This window comes from Oncorhynchus tshawytscha, linkage group LG04 (assembly GCF_018296145.1).
Source record: "Oncorhynchus tshawytscha isolate Ot180627B linkage group LG04, Otsh_v2.0, whole genome shotgun sequence".
Classification (NCBI taxonomy): Eukaryota; Metazoa; Chordata; class Actinopteri; order Salmoniformes; family Salmonidae; genus Oncorhynchus; species Oncorhynchus tshawytscha.
The window spans coordinates 59,772,649-59,797,616 of NC_056432.1; the positions used below are offsets into that span (position 1 = coordinate 59,772,649).

The window sequence follows — 24,968 nt, forward strand, 5'->3', positions numbered from 1 at the left end:
GAACCATTCCATTGTAGATTTTGCTTTATGTTTGGGATCATTGTCTTGTTGGAAGACAAATCTCCGTCCCAGTCTCAGGTCTTCTGCAGACTCCATCAGGTTTTCTTCCAGAATGGTACTGTATTTGGCTCCATCCATCTTCCCATCAATTTTAACCATCTTCCCTGTCCCTGCTGAAGAAAAGCAGGCCCAAACCATGATGCTTCCACCACCATGTTTGACAGTGGGGATGGTGTGTTCAGGGTGATGAGCTGTGTTGCTTTTACGCCAAACATAACGTTTTGCATTGTTGCCAAAAAGTTCAATTTTGGTTTCACCTTTCTTCCACATGTTTGGTGTGTCTCCCAGGTGGCTTGTGGCAAACTTTAAACAACACTTTTTATGGATATCTTTAAGAAATGGCTTTCTTCTTGCCACTCTTCCATAAAGGCCAGATTTGTGCAATATACGACTTATTGTTGTCCTATGGACAGAGTCTCCCACCTCAGCTGTAGATCTCTGCAGTTCATCCAGAGTGATCATGGGCCTCTTGGCTGCATCTCTGATCAGTCTTCTCCTTGTATGAGCTGAAAGTTTAGAGGGACGGCCAGGTCTTGGTAGATTTGCAGTGGTCTGATACTCCTTCCATTTCAATATTATCGCTTGCACAGTGCTCCTTGGGATGTTTAAAGCTTGGGAAATCTTTTTGTATCCAAATCCGGCTTTAAACTTCTTCACAACAGTATCTCGGACCTGCCTGGTGTGTTCCTTGTTCTTCATGATGCTCTCTGCGCTTTTAACGGACCTCTGAGACTATCACAGTGCAGGTGCATTTATACAGTGACTTGATTACACACAGGTGGATTGTATTTATCATCATTAGTCATTTAGGTCAACATTGGATCATTCAGAGATCCTCACTGAACTTCTGGAGAGAGTTTGCTGCACTGAAAGTAAAGGGGCTGAATAATTTTGCACGCCCAATTTTTCAGTTTTTGATTTGTTAAAAAAATTTGAAATATCCAATAAATGTCGTTCCACTTCATGATTGTGTCCCACTTGTTGTTGATTCTTCACAAAAAAATACAGTTTTATATCTTTGTTTGAAGCCTGAAATGTGGCAAAAGGTCGCAAAGTTCAAGGGGGCCGAATACTTTCGCAAGGCACTGTATAACATTACATGATCAAAACCTAGATAAGGTAGATAAGCAGCAAAATAATTACAATCAAATCACGTCAAATAATAACAAGAATTCGCTATTAGTTTTGTCTGTACCTGTCGGAATAATATAATAAGGACTAGCACATCCTTCAGCTATTATTAACAGAATACAAATGATTTTCCCTTCTGACCCTAGATTGGCATATCTCACCCTTTGACTGCACCAAGTGTAATTCTGTCTCACTACTGACATTACAAGCACTATGAGGTTCAGTGTAGCATTTGAGACCTTTACAACAGTATGACTGCAATGATGCTGTCTCTGTTGAAGGACACCAGCTTTCAGCCGCTTGATTATGTTTGAGAACCTATTTTACATTCAGATGAAGGACATGATTAATTATTGACTCAGGAGACGGCATTTCAGAGTTGTTACTTAGTTCACTGCTTCTTAGTTCCTGTATGTGAACATGCTGCCCAGACAAGGTCTGAAGATAATAAGAAAAGAGGGAAGTTCAAATACGATATTGAAGCCAAATGGCTGAGAAGATCAGGCATGAAATTATGTTTTTGACGGTCTGAATCTCTTGCAGGAAACGTTGTGGTTCTGTTTCAACTGAGCAGCAGCGACTGTGCACAAACTCAACTGCTTCATTCTTCATTCGTTCTTATTTTTTCTTCTTGGGTCTGAGAGGCAGTGCTCATTGGCTTTGATGTCAATTGGTAATGCATTCCCGATTTAACAAGGTTCTGGCTGACAGAGTTTGATTGAACAAAAAAGGCCAAGGCTTAACTTCATGAAGTGGATGAGATTATGTTGTAATTGGGACCAATTTGGATAGAGGCACAGAGAGGAAAGGCAACTTACACGCGACACTTACCTCTAGTCCCTTTCTATGCTGAAGTGAGTAGCATAGCCAATGAGGTTGACTTTTTAGGGAAGATCAAAATACGAATTATTCTGCTGCTGTTGGGAGTGGTTTGATGGTCTCCCTTCATCACTATTCCTGATAAGTTGTAGTGATTCAAATGCATAATTCACCTAATTCACATTTTTCAAATGTTCCATCTTACCTCTTCCGGAACATTTTCAATAATTTGATGCAATTTACAGGAACTTCATTCGCAGCCGATTTCAATTTTACTAGGAATCCCAAATCTGGTCTGTTTTTTACCCAATTGTAAATGATATATTTTCCATATTGAGTTCCCCATGGAAAGCTTTCAAAAGTTGCATAGTTATTTTATGTAAACATGTTTCTCTGGCTAAAAGCTCTGATGTGTGAGAACCGAGTGATGATGATGATGATAATCATTTGGACAAACAGACAAACAGACAGGGATGCAGACGGGCAGGCCTGGTTTGGAACTACAGTGGTCTCCAAAATTACTGGCACCCCTGACTGGCAATGCACGAATAATGCTTAAACAAATACAAACAATATAATTATAGAGATGAACTCAAATTACCAACATGTACTTTATTAATGTTTCAATGGAACCAAACCAGCACATGCGTATAAGCGTATGAATGAATGTGTGTCTGCATATGTCTTGCATGTTGTAAATATACTATGGGTTCTAGTCTATATCTGTGGAGCCTGTGCCTGTCTCTGAGCAGGATTGACTGTATTCTGTCTTTGTGGGTGGTTGGTGGGTTAAAGGCACTGGGCCAGGCTTCTTTTCTTCACAGTTCCCTCAGTGGCTAAGTGCCTTTCCACGTTCTAACATGATGGGGCATTACGATGGTCTAAATGAGAGGGGAGAGGTACTAAATGTCTGTCACACCTGTTTTAGGCAGCAATCTGCGATGGCCTTCTCTCTTGTCCTCACCCAGCCTTATTTACAGGAGAGGCAGCTGGACCATGGGTAGAGGGGGAAGCGGGGGAGTTGTCTCTGTCTCTCCGTCTCTCTCTCTCTCTCATGTTGTTCCAGCCTCATTTTCTGTCATATATTATATATTGCTCTCTACTTCGCTTGATATACAACATTCAATTTCTTGCTCGTGACAGTTTTCTTGATCGTCTCTCTCCCTCTCACTGACACATGCAGGGTCATCACCCAGGGAACAGTGGGGACGTTGAGGGTGGGTATTATGTTGGGTATTATGTTGGCTAAACACCCCAGAGCATGTCACACAGTTCCCCTGACATGAATCCATGTGAAAACATGTAGATGTTAAGATGGCTGGAGCCAGGTCTGGTCTATAACGACATGGGTGACATGTGGACCTCAGTAGGGCATATAGGGCTCATTGATGTGAGAAATATGCTCTTGATTCAACCATGATGAATAATTATAATGGATTGCATAAACAGTATAGTGCACAGTGACTAAACACTTTGGTCACACAACCATCAGTGTCATGCTACTCTCTGAAACTAAGGAGGGTTCTGGGGAGAGTCCTCTTCAGACAGACAACTCTCCCAACAAATCGTGAGGTTTGCTAAGGCAGGGCTTAAAATGTGGGCGGGAGTTGTTCTCATGTTTAGCTAGGGCAACAAGCAGATATGGCAGGGACGTCACCGGTGTGGCGCATCCCATTTCCAACTTGTCCTCCATGTCACAACTCGCGCCGGAACTTCTACAAACGCGTATGCAGGAAAATTAGTACATTGTGGGATGCAACCTGTCTGTCTTGAGAGACTATTGTCATGCTACACATTGAAATGTTTTTACATCTGAAGGTCTGCTGAGATTTGTCTGACTTCACTCCCACACAACAATTTCTCTGTTACTTAATCAAAGAAGAAAGTGACTCAGTGGAGTCTCATACAGTGAAAGCTGTAAAAGTTCAGAGCAGACCAGTACCTATATTCACCAAAGGTTGGGACAGATATTCGCAGTGACAATTCTCTCTCCTCTTAGCTCAGTGTACAGATGGAGGGGTGTGAAGAGGATCCCCACATGCGCTGTGTGTGTGTCTCAGTCAGAGCCTAGTAAAACTGAGGTGTTCTCTGGACAACAGGAGGACTCCAGAGCATCTTATCACAACAGAGTTTTTCTCCTCTTAGCCTGTTTCCATTCATTGTTTCACTGTGCATAACTTAATTAACAGTTGTTAGAATAACACATGCACTGCACAGTGTGCATTAGCATAGCTATGGTACTTCTATGAAGTGAATGTGAGGACGGCTATTGTGATGATTTTAGCCCTTTGCTGCCCTACTCCTCACTCAGTTCTACCTGTTTGCTAGGTGCAATTCCACAACAGGTTGGACCAAAGGTATTTATGTTTTGGATCTTCCTGAAATAAAACCATATGAAGGCCCTTTGGAGGAAGGATGTTTTGAATACCTTTTGAAGACTAAATCCAAGATTATTCATGAGAAATAATTAATTAAAATTGGGACATTTGTTACACTACAATGGATGAGTCTGTAGATGCTACAAAGTCAGTCTTGGTGTCATTTGCAATATGAGTAGGGTTTAGATTAAGAATAGCTAAATGTCTTTACATTCATTTATCCAAAACATTATAGATCTCTATGTAAATGAAAATTCAAAATACACCCGTTGGTGACAGGTGTATAAAATCGAGCACACATCCATGCAATCTCTATAGACAAACATTGGCAGTAGAATGGTTCAGTGACTTTCAATGTGGCACTGTCATAGGATGCCACCTTTCCAACAGCTAGACCTTCCCCTGTCAACTGTAAGTGCTGTTATTGTGAAGTGGGAGTAACAACGGCTCAGCCGCGAAGTGGTAGGCCACACAAGCTCACAGAATGGGACCACTGAGTGCTGAATCGTATAGCGCGTAAAATTAATCTGTCCTCGTTTGCAACACTCTCTACCGAGTTCCAAACTGCCTCTGGAAGCAACTTCAGCACAATAACTGTTTGTCGGGAGCTTCATGAAATGGGTTTCCATGGCCAAGCAGCCACACACAAGCCTAAGATCACCATGAACTCTGGAGCAGTGGAAACATGTTCTCTGGAGAACTGAATCACGCTTCCCCATCTGACAGACAAATCTGGGTTTGGTGGATGCCAGGAGAACGCTACCTGCCCCAATGCACAGTGTCAACTGTAAAGTTTGGTGAAGAAGGAATAATGGTCTGGGACAGTTTTTCATGGTTCAGGCTAGGCCCCTTAGTTCTAGTGAAGGGATATCTTAACACTAAAGCATATAATGTTATTCTATAAGATTCTGTGCTTCCAACTTTGTGGCAGCAGTTTTGGGGAAGGCCCTTTCCTGTTTCAGCCTGACAATGCTCCGGTGCACAAAGTGAGGTCCATACAGAATTGGTTTGTCGAGATCGGGTTGGAAGAACTTGACTGGCCTGCACAGAGTCTTGACCTCAGCCCATCGAACACCGACTGCGAGCCAGGCCTAATCGCCCAACATCAGTGCCCGACCTCACTAATGCTCTTGTGGCTGAATGAATGTAAGTCCCCGCAGCAATGTTCCAATATCTAGTGGAAAGCCTTCCTAGAAGAGTGGAGGCTGTTATAACAGCAAAGGGGGGACCAACTCAACATTAATGCCCATGATTTTGGAATTAAATGTTTGAGCGGGAGTATAGTGTACATACATCCAAAGACCCATCTATTCTGAACTATAGATTCAGAGTTATATTTGGATGGTGTATGAGGGAGGCAGCAGGTCTCCACAGTGAAGTCAGTCTGGCAACACAACCACGTGCCACCCCCTGGGTGGCCAGGTGCAGTGCTCTAGCTCTGGCCCCTCCCCTGATAAACACATTTCTGCCAGGTATGTACTCTCTGAAGCACCACTTGTCTTGCCGTGTAAGTACTAATCAAGCAGCCGGAGTCTGAGAGCAGCAGATGAAGATTGATGTCATTAGTTACTGAGGGGACACACATTGGATCAGCTTGACACACTGCCACTCATTGGATCAGCTTGACACACTGCCACTCATTGGATCAGCTTGACACACTGCCACTCATTGGATCAGCTTGACACACTGCCACTCATTGGATCAGCTTGACACACTGCCACTCATTGGATCAGCTTGACACACTGCCACTCATTGATATAAACTGTGATCGGGAGGATTATGACCTTTTGTTAATGTGTTCGCATAACTTCCTCGTCATGTTCCCATGAGCTGACAGCTTGACAGGCCCAAGAGTGATTGGGACACATGTGGAACTCACCACTAGTGAAATAATAGACCACTTCCTCTTTGACTAAACCACTTCTTATACTTATGTTGCTGATGCATGTCACTTGGGGACAGAGTTCATGCTGACCCCCAGCAACAGCTCTGGCACACGACTTTCTAATGGAATCCAGTGGTGAATCCTGACATCACTGACAGCAAGACCCACGACACACAAGCCCCCACAAAGACAACTTCAACAACCAACCCAGACTGAATAACATGACACGCATTAGGTGGACATACTGTATGTGGTTGTATATTTTAGCAGCATCAATGAGACAACCGGAGCGCTATGATAAAGACACTTGACCGCAATCTCTGGTCGGTGAGACAGTACCGTCTTGAACACTTTCATAACACAACTCACCATCTTTCACACTATTTTAGTTGAGCAGCACATGGAATCTGGGATTAGATAGGTCTAATGATGATATATATGCCCATATGTTAGCATCAGTCACATAGTTTCCTAACAACTCAGGGCTGTGAACCTTACTGATGGACATACACTAAGTAGATGAGCTATATGTGGGAAATCCAGGTTGTTCGGAGTCAAGCTATGTGACTGATGTAAAAACAACTTTTTATGTACACGTCAGCCTTTCTGGAGTTAATATATCATCCCTTCTGCTTGATGCACTGCCACAAACTGGGAGGTTTTCCAATGTGTCAATGTCAGGGAGTTAAATGTGTCCCTCTCGTGTCCCATCATCTAGCTATTGCAGCACAAGCCAAGATGGAGGAGAAACTTCACTCTCATTCAGTTAACTGTAACATTTAGATTTTTTATAGAGGTGGAAAAACCCAACTACAACAACAAATAGGTCACACACAATATTTTTGTTATATTAACATATCAATTTCATTATATAGTTTTACTATATTGGGTTGTGTACATTATATGTACATTCACAAAAACACAGAACATCAGTGAGAGAATTCCAGGACTTGTATGAAGCGTATCCATCAATCTCCGGCGTCATGGAGGATAAGGGCCCTATCCTGATCCCCAGAGGCCTGTCCTCCTCCTCCTCCCCCACAGGACTCAGGAGGACACTCCCACATGAAGGTCAAGGGACAGTCTTTCATCTGGTAGCTGTAGACGGTGTCGAAAATACCAATCTGCTCCTCTGTGAAAGTGTTTCTCCAGTCACCGATTTTACCTGTAAACAGAACAAGGCCTCCATTATTATGGCCAATCTCTCCACAGCACTGTAATTTTTATTAGGATTCCCATTAGCTAAGGCCATAACGCTAGCTAATCTTCCTGGGGTCCAACAAGCAATTAACAAGACATTACAAACAACCACAATCAAGACTTCAAACATTCAACAAGTAGACAATACAGATCATTAAAATACCTGACAGGAAACACATTTAACATTCTGTTGATACTTTCTATTTGCTGTCCAGTCATATGGTCTATCGCATTAGATGTTCTTTTATTTTTTTCTTGAAGGTGGATTTACTTTTTGCCTGAGAAATATGGATTCGTAAAACGTTTCATTCAGCTTTAGCTCTATATAAAACTAGATTTAAGGCAATTTGTCCCTGAGTTGATTTGTTTTAGCTGCACTGAATTTGTCTGTCTGGTTTGGTGGTTATGTGTGTTGCTAGTATGTACTAATTGGACAGAAAAATACTGTGTTTTTAATTTTTTTTAAATATAACATTCCTAAAGAAAATCAGAAGACTAGATAGTAATTTGTTTTTAACGTGAAGCCATGAGAGATTCTGATGCATTTTAATAATATTCATTCGGTTAGAGCAATGAAGAGAATCTGGCAACCCTGTTTTGAGCCATTTGGAGCTTTTTTATGTCTTTCTTTGCTGCAGGTTACCATACAACTGGACATTACTCTAAGTGTGATAGGACCATGGATTGACCATACAACTGGACATTACTCTAAGTGTATTAGGACCAGGGATTGGCCATACAATTGGACATTAATCGAAGTGTGATAGGACCAGGGATTGACCATACAACTGGACATTACTCTAAGTGTGGTAGGACCAGGGATTGACCATACAACTGGACATTACTCTAAGTGTGATAGGACCAGAGATTGACCATACAACTGGACATTACTCTAAGTGTATTAGGACCAGGGATTGACCATACAACTGGACATTATTCTAAGTGTGATAGGACCAGGGATTGACCATAAAACTGGACATTACTCTAAGTGTGATAGGACCAGGGATTGATGACCTGATTCAGAGCACTAGATGTTACATACTCTGAACATTTTCTTGTAACAGAAATTCCCTTACCCATCTTAATAACAATATTATCTATGTGTCCTGACCATGATAAAGCTGCGCCCAACATCACGCCTAGTAGTTTTGTTTTTTTCACTTGCTCTACATGTATTCTATTCAATCGACAAATTCAATTGGGGGTCATCAGCAAGCATATATCTTGAACCAAATACAATACATTTAGTTTTAGAAATGTTCAACACCAATTTGTTCATATCAACCCACTCAGACACCATTCTTAGTTCACCACTCAGTACATCTGTTAGCTCATTACATTCTGATGCTGTACTATACATTGTAGAGTCATCAACATACATGACCACTCTTGCTTTGTTCATTACTGAAGGTAAATCATTAGTAAAGATAGAGTAGAGCAGTGGGCCTAGGCAGCTTCCTTGAGGAACACCACAATGCATATCTTTACTATTTGAAAAGCTACCATTAATGAACACTTTTTCATTCTCCTGAATAGAGAGCTGCATCCTTAAAACCATAACATTTGAGTTTTCCTAGTAACAGTTCATGATCAATTACTTCAAAAGCAGCACTGAAATCCAGCAACACTGCACCAACTAACTTCCTATCATCTATACTCTTTAACCAATCTGTCATTTGTGCTAAGGCCGTACTCGTAGAATGCCCTTTGTATGCAAGCTGGAAACCCGTTATCAGATCATTACATGAGAAATAATCCTTGATTTGTACAGATACAATTTTTTGCAATAATTTACTTAACACAGGCAGCAAGTTTTTAGGATGACTTTTAGGACCAGTGAATGCAGATTTTTTATCCTTAGGTAGTGGAATAACCTTTGACTCTTTCCAAACTTCTGGGCACACCCCATACATCAAGCACTTGTTAAAAATACGAGAGATTGGTGTAGATATTTGGTTAGCTGTAACTCTAAGCAATTTGGCATCTAGACTATCTGTACCAGGCGACTTGTCATTCAAAAGAGACAACAGCATCTTTTCTACCTCTTCCCTTTCTACTTGATGAAATTTGAACCCGCATTGCCTCTCCTTCATGATAAAATATTTTATAAGGGTATATGACAAGGAGCCTTCAGTTGGAATCATAGCATTCCTCAACTTGTCCACTTTGCAGTAAAATATTAATTAAAGTAGTTTGCGATGTCATGTGGTTTTGTAATAAATATACCCCATGATTCAACAAAAGTGGCAGACATGTTTGAATTCCTACCCATAATAGTGTTCAATGTTCTCCACAGCTTTTTCCCATCACCCTTTACTTCATCAATTTTGTGCTGATAGAATCCCTTTTTGTTTCCTTTGTTTAGCTTGGTCACTAGTTTTCTTAATTTACATTAACTTCGCTTATCAAACAAAGTACCAGATTTATCTGCTACTTTTTTGGCATCACAACGTTGAATCATTTCTCAGCTCATCATCAATCCATGGGGCACCATTTCACCTCGCGGTGCATTTTCTTAAAGGGACGTGCTTATCAGCTGTACTCATAAATAATTTCATAAACAAATTTAGTGACATTTCAGGATCATCCTTACTACACACTTCTAACCATACTGTGAGTGCAGGGGAGGTCTATGGTACTGTTCTATCCTTCTGACACTGACTGACACACAACTCTAGTCAGGATTGTACTCCTGTTGAGCAAGGGCGCCTCACCTTTCCTCATGAATTTGCCTTTGCTGTGGTCCATGATCTCCTTTGGGATCTGAGTGTAGTTCACCATGGCATTATCGCTCATGCTGCTGAAGCTGCAGTGTCTCAGGGAGTTGGTTAACTCATCGCCCACCAGGGGGCAGTGCAGGAAAGAGCTGATCCTCTCCATCGAGCCTTGCAGGTCCTGAGGAAAGTCAATGCTCTTATTATAGATGTGGACAAAGAGGGTGGTTTTCACAAAAGGCTGAATTGATCATCTATGTCTAGTCTATCAACAACATTTGTGGCAAACTAAGACCAAACACTCATTAGGTTGGATACAGTTGGTTAGTGCAACTCCACGATGGTGTAGCAGTGCAGACGTTGTCGTTCTCCCGTGTTATTTTTCGTCTTTTTTGTATATATTTCAAAATATGTTCATTATCTTTATCGATTTTTAAAAATTAAATTTGTCTTCCGGCAACCCGCCTCACCCAATGTGATACAGATCTGCTATTTTTAGACCTTATAGCCAAAACCTCAATCAGCAGCTAACCAGCTAATTAGCTATTTAGTCATTGTTAGCTACTGCAAGCGGCCTTTACCTTTAGCACAGACACCAGACTCTTTTAGCCTGGATAATTACTTTCCAGCCTGCACAGTGCGTTATCAACCCTGAGCAAATCGGACAGTTTTTTTCCTCCACGACAATGCCGGATTCCTGCCGTAAGCTCTGGACCATTACTCCAGATCATCGCAGCTAGCTAGCTGCCACCGAGTGGCCCAGCCCCGAAGCTAGCCTTGAGCCAGGCCCATCTCCCGGCCTGCTCAGTGGACCCTATGATTACTTGGCCACACAGCTGATGCCTCCCGGACTCTTCACTAACACGACTAGAATTCACTACACTACCGGATTCCAGCCATTAGCTCTCGACCTTTGCATCGGATCATCGCTGCTATCTAGCTTCTACCGAGTGGCTATAGTGGCTAACGCCCTTGTCCCAAAGTTAGCATCAGTTACGCGAGAGCTAGACGCATCTCCCGGCTAGCAAACAAAGTTACTCCAGTGACAATACCTATGTGCCAACTGGACTGGACTCTTTGTCAACATGGAGCCCCGCCGTTCCATCATGACTGGTCTGCCGACGTAATTCCATCCGCTGTACCCCCAACTGACCTTTGCCAGACGTCGGAGGAGACGCTTCTATTAGCCCTGGCCTGATAACTTTATTAAGGTATTATTTATTTTTTTCAACGCTGTGTCTGCCGCTTCCTAGCCTTAGTAACGACTACCTAGCGGCTTCCCTATTTCATCTATTGCTGTTAACTGAACCCTATGATAACTTGGCTACTTAGCTGATGCCTACTGGACTGTTCATTAATCACAGTACTCCATTTTGTTAATCTGTCAGCCCCAGACTCGAACTCAGGACCTGTGTGTAGTTAACTGACCCTCTCTGCCCATTCATCACCTTTTTACCTGTTGTTGATGTCTTAGCTGATTAGCTGTTGTTGTCTTACCCGTTGTTGTCTTTGCTAGCTCTCCCAATCAACACCTGTGATTGCTTTATGCCTCGCTTTCGGTCTTTTTCTAATGTAAATAAGCATTGTATACTGTTTAGGATAGTTATCATTGTTTTAGTTCACTGCGAAGCCCCTAGTCCCACTCAACATGCCTCAGATACCTGTTTTGTCCCACCACCCACACATGCGGTGACCTCACCTAGCATAACTAGTGCCTCCAGAGATGCAACCTCTCTTATAGTCACTCAATGCCTAGGTTTATCTCTACTGTACCCTCATCCTACCATTACCCATCTGTACATTATGTCCTGAATCTATCCTACCATGCCCAGAAATCTGCTCCTTTTATTCTCTGTCCCCAACGCACTAGACGACCAGTTTTGATAGCCTTTAGCCGTATCCTAATCCTCCTTTGTTCCTCGGGTGGTGGAGGTTAACCCAGGCTCTGCGTGTCCCCAGGCGCTCTCATTTGTTGACTTCAGTAACCGCAAAAGCCTTTGTTTCAAGCATGTTAACATCAGAAGCCTCCTCCCTAAGTTTGTTTTACTCACTACTTTAGCACACTCGGCCAACCCTGATGTCCTTGCCGTGTCTGAATCCTGGCTTAGGAAGGCCACCAACAATTCTGAGATTTCCATCGCCAACTACTACATTTTCCGAAAAGATAGAACTAACAAAGGGGGAGGAGTTGTAATCTACAGCAGAGATAACCTGCAAAGTTATGTCATACTTTCCATGTCTATGCCCAAACAGTTTGAGCTTCTAATTTTTAACAATCTTTCCAGCAATAAGAATCTCACTGTTGCTGCCTGTTATAGACCACCCTCAGCTCCCAGCTGTGCCCTGGACACCATATGTGAATTGATTGCCCCCCATCTATCTTCAGAGTTCGTTCTGTTAGGTGACCTAATTTGGGATATGCTTAACACTCCGGGCAGTCCTACAATCTAAGCTAGATGCCCTCAATCTAACAAATTATCAAGGAACCCACCAGGTACAACCCCAAATCCGTAAATATGGGCACCCTCATAGATATTATCCTGACCAACTTGCCCTCCAAATATACCTCTGCTGTTTTCAATCAGGATCTCAGCGATCACTGCCTCATTGCCTGCGTCCGCAGTCAAATAACAACCCCTCATCACTGTCAAACGCTCCCTAAAACACTTCTGCTAGCAGGCCTTTCTAATTGACCTGGCCAGGGTATCCTGGAAGGATATTGACCTCATCCCGACAGTCGAGGATGCCTGGTCGTTCTTTAAAAGTAATTTCCTCACCATCTTAAATAAGCATGCCCCTTTAAAAAAACAGTCCTTGGTTCACCTCAGACCTGACTGCTCTTGACCAGCACAAAAACATATTGTGGTGGACTGCACTAGCATCGAATAGTCCCCGCGATATGCAACTTTTCAGGGAAGTCAGGAACCAATACATGCAGTCAGTTAGGAAAGCAAAGGCTAGCTTTTTCGAACAGAAATTTGCTAGGAAACACTGTCACCACTGATAAACCCACGATAATCGAGAATTTCAAGAAGGATTTCTCTACGGCTGGCCATGCTTTCCTCCTGGCTACCCCAGCCCCGGCCAACAGCTGCGCACCCCCCGCAGCTACTTGCCCAAACCTTCGCAATTTCTCCTTCACCCAAATCCAGATAGCAGATGTTCTGAAAAAGCTGCAAAACCTGGACCGGTACAAATCAGCCAGGCTAGACAATCTGGACCCTCTCTTTCTAAAATTATCCGCCGCCATTTTTGCAACCCCTATACCAGTCTATTAAACCTCTTTCGTATCGTCCGAGATCCCTAAAGATTGGAAAGCTGCCACGGTCATCCCCCTCTTCAAAGGGGATGACACTCTAGACCCAAACTGTTATAGACCTATATCCATCCTGGCCTGCCTTTCTAAAGTCTTCGAAAGCCAAGTTAACAAACAGATCACTGACCATTTCGAATTCCACCATACCTTCTCCACTGTGCAATCCGGTTTCCGAGCTGGTCACGGGTGCACCTCAGCCACGCTCAAGGTACTAAACGATATCATAACCGCCATCGATAAAAGACAGTACTGTGCAGCAGTCTTCATCGACCTGGCCAAGGCTTTCGACTCTGTCAATCACTGTATTCTTATCGGCAGACTCAACAGCCTTGGTTTCTCAAATGACTGCCTCACCTGGTTCACCAACTACTTCTCAGATAGAGTTCAGTGTGTCAAACCTGAGGGCCTGTTGTCCAGACCCCTGTCAGTCTAAATGGGGGTACCACTGGGTTCAATTCTCGGGCCGACTCTTTTCTCTGTATATATCAACAATGTCGCTCTTGCTGCAGGTGATTCCCTGATCCACCTCTACGCAGATGACCCCATTCTGTATACATCGTGCCCTTCTTTGGACACTGTGTTAACAAACCTCCAAACGAGCTTCAATGCCATACAACACTCCTTCCGTGGCCTCCAACTGCTCTTAAATCACTAGTAAAACTAAATGCCCACACCCGCCGTCCGACTAGCATCACTACTCTAGACGGTTCTGACTTAGAATATCTGGACAACTACAAATACCTAGGTTTCTGGCTAGACTGTAAACTCTCATTCCAGTCTCATATTAAACATCTACATTCCAAAATTAAATCTAGAGTCGGCTTCCTATTTCGCAACAAAATCTCCTTCACTCATGCTGCCAAACATACAATCGTAAAACTGACTATTCTACCGATCCTCGACTTCGGTGATGTCATTTACAAAATAGCCTCCAACACTCTACCCAGCAAAATGGATGCAGTCAATCACAGTGCCATCCGTTTTGTCACCAAAGCCCCATATACCACCCACCACTGCAACCTGTATGCTCTCGTCGGCTGGCCCTCTACATATTCGTCGCCAGCTCCAGGTCATCTGTAGGTCTTTGCTAGGTAAATCTCCGCCTTATCTCAGCTCACTGGTCACCATAGCAACACCCACCCGTAGCATGCGCTCCCGCAGGTATATCTCACTGGTCATCCCGAAAGCCAACATGTCCTTTGGCCGCCTTTCCTTCCAGTTCTCTGCTGCCAATGACTGGAACGAATTGCAGAAATTGCTGAAGTTGGAGACTTATATCGCCCTCACTAACTTTAAGCATCAGTTATTTGAGCAGCTTACCAATCGCTGCAGCTGTAAATAGCCCATCCAATCTACCTACCTCATCCCTATATTGTTTTTATTTACTTTGCTCTTTTGCACACCAGTAGTTCTACTTCCACATCATCATCTGCACATCTATCACTCCAGTGTTAATTTGCTAAATTGTAATTACTTCACTACTATGGCCTATTTATTGCCTTACCTCCTCACACCATTTGCACACACTGCATATAGACTTTTTCTACTGTGTTATTGTGTTCTGATGCGCTTAAATGGACACGTCTACAATATGGTTAGGGGTGACTCAACTGCAATGAGGAAGAGAGAATGTAATGGGATGTTTGCAATTGATGACAACAACAATACATATCAGACAGTGATAGACAAGAGTTATCCTACCAGCCACATCTCCTCATAAGAGATATAAAGACCATTTGCCAAGACTCCTGCTTGACTCGTCCAGCCTTTCACATGATCGAACCAGGACCCATAACTCACTGCAAAAAGGGTAAACGTTGGATTAGATCTGACTGTTAACAGTAGGATTAAATCCCAGAATTGCTCGAGGTACAAATCATTAGTGTCAACTCACCTGATCCCTCCAGAAAACTATCCAGAAACTCATCAAAGGAATTGGGTTCTGGGAGGAACTTGGCCATTTTATGGAAGTGGTAATATGACACAGCAACATCTTTGGGGTTTCTGGCGACATAGATGACCTGAGAGATGGGGTGGAGATAGTGACACTAACTATCAATATATTATTTTCATAGAGTTGCTTTACAAAATAGGAAATATCTCACAGCTTTGAGAATAGTCTCTTCAACATAACCACATCCTACCTTAGCTTTGGAGCCCTGAAGTGCAGAAGACAGCAGGTTGTAGGGCAGGTGAGTGGTGATGATTCGGTCCCCCTGGGTGGCCTCCAGCACCTTTGCACTGTAATGCTGTTCCAGCCAGGGGGCTCGTGCCCAGTTGGGCACAGTTTTGGAGAGTTGTGGGTCCCCTCTGTTTTTCACAAGAGTGACAATCTCCTGCATCCAGGTAGTCCCTTTAACCAGAGATCACAAAGGGAAAGAAAGAAGAGTTAAAGAGAGAGAACTGTACATCTAATACCTCTGTATTCATTGAATCCCTACCTAAACCACTAATTCCATAAAGACAGATGGTCTGAGAGAAGTGGATCTTGAAAGCAATTAATCATTGACAAGTTAAACCAACAGTAACAATACAATAACCTACTGGAGTCTGTGCATATACAGTTATTAAAGCCCTGACCGTTTGCTTCAACTGCAAAGTGTGAAAGAGGAAAAAGTCCTGCAGTTGGCTAGTGTTGCAGCATGTCTAATGTGTTGTGACACCGAGCAGTGGTGTGACAGAGCTGTCCTGTCTCACCTGATTTGGGGTAGGTGGCGATGACAGTGTCCCTGTCCCGAAACTGGAAGTGGAGGGCATAGTTCAGGGAGTCCTGGGTGTGAATGTGCCCAGGGAATGAGATGTGATGGAAGGTCTCTGTCATGTCCAGCCTGGCCATGTCTGTCTGCTTGTCTACCTAACTGCCTGTCTCTCTCTGTCTGTTTTTCTGACTGACTCTCTGTGAGGAGGGAAGTATGAGATGATCTGGCTTCCTACAGACCTTAAATAGCCAAGCAGTATGTCATGACGTTGTCCTGTGGGTAACACCAGCCTTAGTAAAGTTGAACATTTATTTTGAGGCCTTTAACTCTACAGCTACAGCACTCACCAGTTATCTTCTCAGAAGTTCATAGGTCATCCCTGTAGACTGCCCAAAACTAGTGTCTTACAGCTGTAGACTTATCATATAGCTATCAACTTAGGATAGTACCCTAAGCAACACCCCGCAAATTAGGAAATCCCTAGATATGACATCAGACAATGCCATGATAGGGTCATTTTGACAAGACCATGGACATAGATAGAATACAGTCCAATTAGATGATTAAGGTGTCATAACTATATTTTGTTTGATTTATGCTTTCATTCATTTTCTTCAGCACGTACAAAGTGATAGAGCCATAAACAACTCCCCCATACAACCATCAGTTAGTGCCACAATGCCGCTCATTTGGGAGGAAATGTAATGATATATTTCATGAATGTGTGTGCGTTGTTAAGTTACTGCCCAGATCTTCCAGTCTGGACGACCAGACGACAGGTCCGAAACGGCAATCCCAATCCGGACATCCGCTGCCGAGCCATGGAGCGGACTTCGTCATTTGCAGACACCCTACCCAGGTCGACCACCAGAGGGGGGACTGCAACAGTGATCACCAACTGGACATCTGCTGCCCAACCATGGAGCGCACCTCTTTATTCGCAGAAACCCTACCCGGGTCGACCACCAGATAGGGACCACAACGATGGTCCACAACCAGGACAACCCACGGTCATTTTTATGTTGGTTTGCAACATGCAGGTTAATCGCAAGATTGAACCCAACATGGGGGAACTGTCATGACGTTGGCCTGTGGGTAAGGTTTATGACCCCCCCCCATAAATACCTTTCTCTCTTGACTCTTCTGAAGGACTCTTGTATAGCCTTTGTTAAACATAGAGAGTTTGGGAAAGGAACCATATTTCGGTAATAGAACCAGTTGAAAATATGCGTTGGTACTTCATGAATATGATGTCAGTTCGGTTGTCATCTGAGACATTATGACTGATGACAGGACGACAAACTGTATCTGGGAAAGTCTCCACATTCTAGTTATCAGATTCACATGGAATTGTTTTGGAATTTAAATGTTTGAATATGACACTATTTGCGAAAAGATTCAATGTAATTTTAGCTTCCAAATGAGAGAATTGGGTTTGGGAATTGAGGTTAGAATTGAGGTAAGAGCTCTGCTCAATCAGTGGCCCGCCCCTGTGAAGAGACATGGATTGTAAACTATGAAACACACCCTTCTCTCCCTCCACTATATAAGCCCTTGACGAAAAGGTAACCTTCGGTTCCGAGTACGCAAGTAGGCTCTGCGTTAAAAGGGCAAATTACTTTCTGTTCCGGGTACATTAGGGCGACGGTCCGATGTCAGAAGGATTCAGATAACTACAGAACGAAGCCAACCTCAGCGTGAGCTTTGGACTCTTATTCACTACAGAAGTGATGCCTCCTAGCCGTTGAGTTAGCAGCGGCCGCTGTATACGTGTGCTAGGAAAGGACAGACGACGTATCCAGTCTAACACAACGACGATACTACAACGTATTCAATTTACCACCAGAGACATTCTTCCGAGGACAGGAAGATCGCTGTTGGTCAACACGGCCAGAATCTACGACCAACCTACCGAAGCGCAGCTCAGAGTAAATATTTATTACATTTTCCTTTTCCAAATGGGTAGTATATTTAGTATGCCTAAGATACTGTATTTACGATAGCTTGGCTTCTCCCTTTGTTCCTCAGTCTTCCCGCTCTTTCACCCAACCCCCTTTCCAATGTGTAACCAGCAGTCATGTTGGCTCCGTCCACCAGGGACCTTTTCTTTATGACATCTGCATTCTGTGTATATGTAATTCTGTATGATTAGTTAGGTATTTAGTAAATAAATAAACACAATTTTGTATAGCAGATTCAACTTGTTAGCCAGGGTTCAAGAAGATAACCAAGAATTTACAACTTTCAGATGAGACTGAAATAAGGTGCTGATTAATATTGACTGCTATTGATGTAAAATATTACTAGGTCTTTAAGAGTTTATTCGGAAGATAACAGCTATATAAACACTTCATTGGTGCCCCGACTTTCGAGTTAATTTCATGATTAGCTCAATCAGGTAATATTAATTACAGAGAAAGGATTTCATAGAATAGCATGTCATATCACTTAATCCGGCATAGCCAAAGACATGACCAGTACGATACAACGGGAACTGTAAGAGGAACTCGTGGGAGAAAAGCTGAGTGAATGTTGCTGTAGAAATCGTTCAAAGTCTGGGAATTTCCCAGGAAAACTTTTACTGTTCAGTAGATACTGGTACTACGGGAATTACCTGTAGTACCAGATATATAATTTTCTTTTGTACACCGGAAGTTGGGGCTGAGCAAAATTATCCGCACTGCCTGTACATAGAAACTGTCTCTGAGCCTGGTGGTCTGGGTCGTAAAGAAGTAACCCTTAGTGGCTACATCCATTTTTGGACTTGAAATTAATGATATATACTCAATGATGCTTAAAGAATATAACTTATAAATGCCTCGTGTCACATTCGTCGTAATGATGAGACCAAGGCGCAGCGTACATTGAGTTCCACATCATTTTAATGAAAGAGAACCTCACCAAAACAAAACAATAAAGAACAAATGAACCGTCCCGCTACTGGTATGCACTCAGGCAACTCAATGTAGACAAGATCCCACACCAGAAAGTGGGAAAAAGGGCTGCCTAAATATGATCCCCAATCAGAGACAACGATAAACAGCTGTCTCTGATTGGGAACCATATCAGGCCAACATAGAAATACAAAACATAGAACGTACAAAAACTAGAGTACCCACCCTAGTCACACCCTGACTTAACCAAAATATATAGAAAAACAGGGATATCTAAGGTCAGGGAGTGACAGTACCCCCCCCAAATGTGTGCAAACCTGAACTTATAGGGGAGGGTCCAGGTGGGCATCTACCCTCGGTGGCGTCTCCGGTTTGGGACGCAGTCCCCACTCCCTACACTGACCCCTCCGCTTCTGTGGAACGTCGCCGGAGGCCCCACACTGGGGACCGTCGCCGGAGGTCCCAGACTGGGGACCGTCGCCGGAATCTCCGGACTGAGGCCTGATGCGTGGGACCGGTACAGGTGGCACCGGGCTGATGACACGCACCTCAGGATGAGTGCGGGGAGGAAGCACAGGACGTACTAGACTGTGGAGGTGCACTGGAGGCCTGATGCGTGGCACCGGGCTGAAGATACGCACCTCAGGGCGAGTGCGGGGAGGCGGAACAGGACGCACTGGGCTGTGAAAGCGCACTGGAGACACGGTGCGTAGAACCGCATAACATGATGCCTGAACAGTGACACACCCCAGGGCGAGCGTGCGGAGGAGACACAGGACGCACCGGACTGGGGAGGCGCATCGGAGGCCAGATGCATGATCCCGGTGAACATGACACCGCTGACTGGCTCTGGTTCAGCCCTCGGCTCCGCCTACCACTCCGTGTGCCTCCCCAAAATCTTTTTTTGAGGCTGCCTCTCTTGCTTTCTTCCTTGCTGTGACAACTGGTATTGCCGCCGTTCCTCCCTCGCTGAATCCACCTGTTTCCACGGCAGACTCTCATGTCCTGCCATTCCCTCCTCCCATGTCCATGAAGTCCTCCACTCCGGGGCACGCTGCTTGGTCCGTTGGCGGTGGGATCTTCTGTCACATTCGTCGTAATGATGAGACCAAGGAGCAGCGTATGTTGAGTTACACATCATTTTAATGAAATTGAAACTCACCAAAACAATGAAGAACAAATGAAACGTGACGTTACTGGTATGCACTCAGGCAACTCAATGTAAACAAGACCCCACAGCAGAGAGTGGGGAAAAGGGATGCCTAAATATGATCCTCAATCAGAGACAACCATAAACAGCTGTCTCTGATTGGGAACCATATCAGGCCAACATAGAAATACAAAACACAGAATGTACAAAAACTAGAGTACCCACCCTAGTCACACCCTGACCTAAACAAAACATATAGAAAAACAGTGATATCTAAGGTCAGGGTGTGACATCATGAGCTTAGTTCAACTGTCCTACCCCATCAGAACCCAAAATACAGGTTTGTTTTACATTGTTTACAAACGAACAAACACTATATAGCCTCAAAACATGGTTAAAGGCCCAGAGCAGAAATATTTCCGCCCTATGTTTTATATATATTTCCACACTATGAGGTTGGAATAATACTGTGAAATTGTAGAAATGATGATAATGCCCTTTAAGTGTAAGTGCTGTTTGAAAAGACCACCTGAAATCTCTGCCTGTTTTGATGGGATGGAGTTTTGACCTGCCTAGGTGACATCACCTAGCAAAATTCTTGCTTGAGAATTTGCCATTTGCTTAGAAGCTATTTTTGTTTTCAATTAAAATGTTCAAAAGGAAACAATCACAGTAAGGTATTTAATTGTAACCAATAAATGATTTAAATTGAGATAAAAATGGCTGCCTTGGACCTTTAAAGGCTCCTCTTTTCAACCCTTTCTGTGGAAATTCAGTGTTACAGAATGATTGAAATTTAGGCGATGTTTCTGCGTTAGCGGTGACAGCATTCACGGTAAACACTGCATATGTTGGCACAATCGGAAATGACCTTTACATTTATATTGCGCAATCTGTAATGCTTCAGCAATACAAATTGAATAGAGCCTAAAACTATCATTTTGATATCATGCATCCTTGCATTCATAGCTCTGTCTATACATTTGAAAGCGGTTACATTTCTCTAAGCCCATCCCTCAGATTTTTACCAAAACACGGGCAAGGTGGCCACTTTGTTATTGTTTCCATTAAGGATTCTAGCTTTAATACTACAGTACTCTCTGCCAGACTGCAGGATTTGCTTGATTCATGCCGAGGGTGACTGGGGTTCCTGATTATACTAGTGTTGAGTTTTATTTTTGCCACTGTTTAATTGACTCGGGGACGAGAGTTGTTGATGATGAGCGAAGAGTCCTGAGGGCACTCTAAGGATGTTTTATCTAAGAGTTGATTATCATAATGCAAACAAGTCATGTCCTTCACAGCTCATCTCCATGGTCATGGCTCTCTTTACTGCTCCTGATAGAGAGCTGACTGTAATCTGATTAAAATTAACCTTTTACCTCCAAACACTTATCTTAAGAGTAGACTTCTAAGTAACCATTATTAAGAGACTATTATGGGATGATCCTCACAATAATCAGGTGATAAACTAATGGTATCCATAAATATTCTGAATTCAGTCATAAATGACTAAATCAACACAGTGGCCTTGTGGTTAGAGTGTCTGCACTGAGATAGGAAGATTGGGGGTTCCATCCATGGTCAAGTCATACCAGGGATTGAACCTCATGCCTCTCTGCTTGGCACTCTGCATTAAGGAAATGGGTTGAGGTCCTGCGACCGACTAGCGTCATGTCCACGGGGTGTACTTGCTCCTGTCCCTATGTGTCGTTCTGGCTTGGACAAAGCTTACTTGTCTAAGGCTTACTATTTAGGATTATTAGGAATACCTGTCATGTGCTATTTAGCAGTAAAAGTGTCCATGTGTAAACTCAACATGTCTGAATGTTCCTGACCTGAAACCTCTATCTTCCAGATCCCATATAGGCCTAACAATGTAGAACAGTGAGAGGGTGAGAGAAAATGTATTGAAAAGACCACGGAAAACCCTGGAATAGCTGAGGTCAAACGTTAATTATGCCTCAAAATGATACTAAATGGGAGATTACATGCACCAGCATGCTAAAAGAAGCTTATTTGCAACACAAAACCCACATACATCAACCAGCGATTTAGCTGATCTCACGTTGATACTAGGCAGCTGCAACTTTCCTAGTCTAGGCAATCTATTCCCATCCCAGTTGAAATCAGGGGATCGGAAACCGTAAGGCTGATGCCATACCAGTATAGGATTAGTAGGTTTACACTTCATTCAAACGTTTCATCTTAAATTACCTAATAATATTTGTGCCATTTGAAATAACCTTGTTAGACTACATTTTAATTTAATTAAAATAATAGATTCTACTCAATCACAATTGGGTTGATTTAGTTACACATTTCAAATATGGAGAGTGCAGGGATATCTCCCCCCGATCTTGATAAGAAATGACACTACTTTTCAAGACAAGTTGTAATTAAATCGATTACATAAATGGGAATAAAAAGAACAGTCGGCTACACCAAAGAGTTTTCCATTCATAAATCATGTAGGATAAATTGCCACAGTAGATTTGCCATGGTATATTTCAGTTGCATGAAATGATTGTCAAATAGTTACACCCCCCCCAAAGAAAGCATGTTTAATTTACTCCGATGATAATACACACCAGAGGGAGAACATTTCTCCAAAGATGTTGACAGCAAGCAGTAGGCTACTAAAAGTTAACACTGACATCAGGTTTAGGGAGCGGTAATTCAGTGGCCAATGATGGTTGCAATTGAGACAAGATGTGCGGGTGATTTGTGCAAATTGATGGTTTAACAATGGATTACCCTGTGTTAAATCGGTGGCCAATTGTGGTTGCAATAGGCCTATTTTAACAATATTTCCTCTTCACTTTGCGCCTCAATTCATCATCTTTGGTTGAAGAGTGAGGTAGCGACACATTCCTTTCCCTAAACAATGGACAGGATACATGTGTCCTTCTTATGGCTGCAATCCCATTAACGATATGACAACAGCCAGTGAAAGTGCAGGGCGCCAAATTCAAAACAGAAATCTCATAATTAAAATTTCTCAAACATACATGTATCTTATACCGTTTTAAAGGTAATCTTTTTGTTAATTCCACCACAGTGTCCGATTTCAAATATGCTTTACAACGAAAGCACCACAAACGATTATGTTAGGTCACCACCAAGCCACAGAATAAACACAGCTATTTTTCCAGCCAAAGATAGGAGTCACAAAAAGCACAAATAGAGATAAAATGAATCACTAACCTTTGATCTTCATCAGATGACACTCATAGGACTTCATGTTACACAATACATGTATGTTTTGTTTGATAAAGTTCATATTTATATAAAAAAAATCTGAGTTTACATTGGCGCGTTACTTTCACTAGTTCCAAAAACATCCAGTGATTTTGCATAGCCCCATCGATTCAACAGAAATACTCATCATATATGTAGATGATAATACAAGTTATACACATGGAATTATAGATATACCTCTCCTTAATGCAACAGCTGTGTCAGATTTCAAAAAACCTTTACAGAAAAAGCAAACCATGCAATAATCTGAGACGGCGCTCAGAAAAATAATAAAAATTAGCCGCCATGTTGGAGTCAACAGAAACCAGAAAAAACAAATGTTCCCTTACCTTTGATGATCTTCTTCAGAATGCACTCCCAGGAATCCTAGTTCCACAATAAATGCTTGATTTGCTCGATAATGTCCGTTATTTATGTCCAAGTAGCTACTAAAAACATGCATTCACTTTATCATTATGGGGTATTGTGTGTAGATGGGTGAGAATTATTATTTTTTAAATCCATTTTGAATTCAGGCTGTAACACAACAAAATGTGTAATAAGTCAAGGGGTATGAATACTTTTTGAAGGCACTGTATATAAACTTGGTGAACTTTTCTCAACCCTCAAAACTCACTGTTCAGGGTCTAAAAGAAAAGATGTCCAAAAAATGTCAGGGCCAAATTGTCAGCTACTTAACACAGAGGAATTCTCTAGGTTGCTTAGCCTCTGATTATATAAGTGGGGATATGCTGGTATTGAAACTAGTGAGTGTCAGTAGCCTTTAAACCCACTCTCCCCTGTGGTCTTGGTCCCTCTAGGTCGTGTAAGGTTATAGAGGCCAGTTAGTGGATCAGAGGTGTAGGAGGCAGTGCTTTTAACTGTGTGCAAGAGGGCAATAGTTCATGATATGTAATGTATGGAACTGTAAACCTTCCCTCAAAGAGTTGCATGCAAGCAGGGGCGGACTAGGTGATTTGGAGGCTCCAGGCAGAGTCCAGTCTGAGGTTTGACATGCCATGCTCGTTTTGGCCAGACAGCATCAGACACATGGCCTCTGCCTCGACGACTATGGCAGTATTATCAACAGCACCTGTCTTTTTACTGAAGAAATTAGTTAACTAAAATATCTGCTTACCTAAGTAATTTATTTTTTCAATTATGCCCAGCTCACTCTTGATGATACAATATATGAGGCCTGAGGCAACTGCCTCTTCTGCCTAATGGTAAGCCAACCACTGCACAAAAGGGCTCCACTGTTGACCATGAAGGAGATCAGAGTTGTTCAGAAGACTGTGATTATATCAGAACTTGCTGTCTGTGTTTAAATGTGTATTTAAAATAGGTACAAACATTAACACAAAGTACTAATTATGCCTGATGTTCTCTTTATAATAGTTGCATCACTTGTAGCGTTGCAGTTGTTTGTCAGTGTATCCTTGCAAGAAAAGACAACACAATTTCAAAAGCTCACACAGATGT

General features: G+C 42.7%; 1 protein-coding gene across 1 annotated transcript; it reads right to left on the minus strand.

Moving 5' to 3' along the window:
* Window positions 1-7,039: 7,039 nt before the first annotated feature.
* Window positions 7,040-16,420, minus strand: LOC112249127 (sulfotransferase 2B1). The gene is made up of 6 exons (XM_024418791.2): window positions 16,201-16,420; window positions 15,648-15,856; window positions 15,398-15,524; window positions 15,205-15,302; window positions 10,188-10,368; window positions 7,040-7,438 (listed from the first exon to the last, which is right to left on the minus strand). Exons 1-6 carry the CDS (start codon window positions 16,337-16,339, stop codon window positions 7,242-7,244), a joined length of 951 nt encoding a protein of 316 aa, XP_024274559.2. The 5' UTR covers window positions 16,340-16,420; the 3' UTR covers window positions 7,040-7,241.
* Window positions 16,421-24,968: the final 8,548 nt, after the last annotated feature.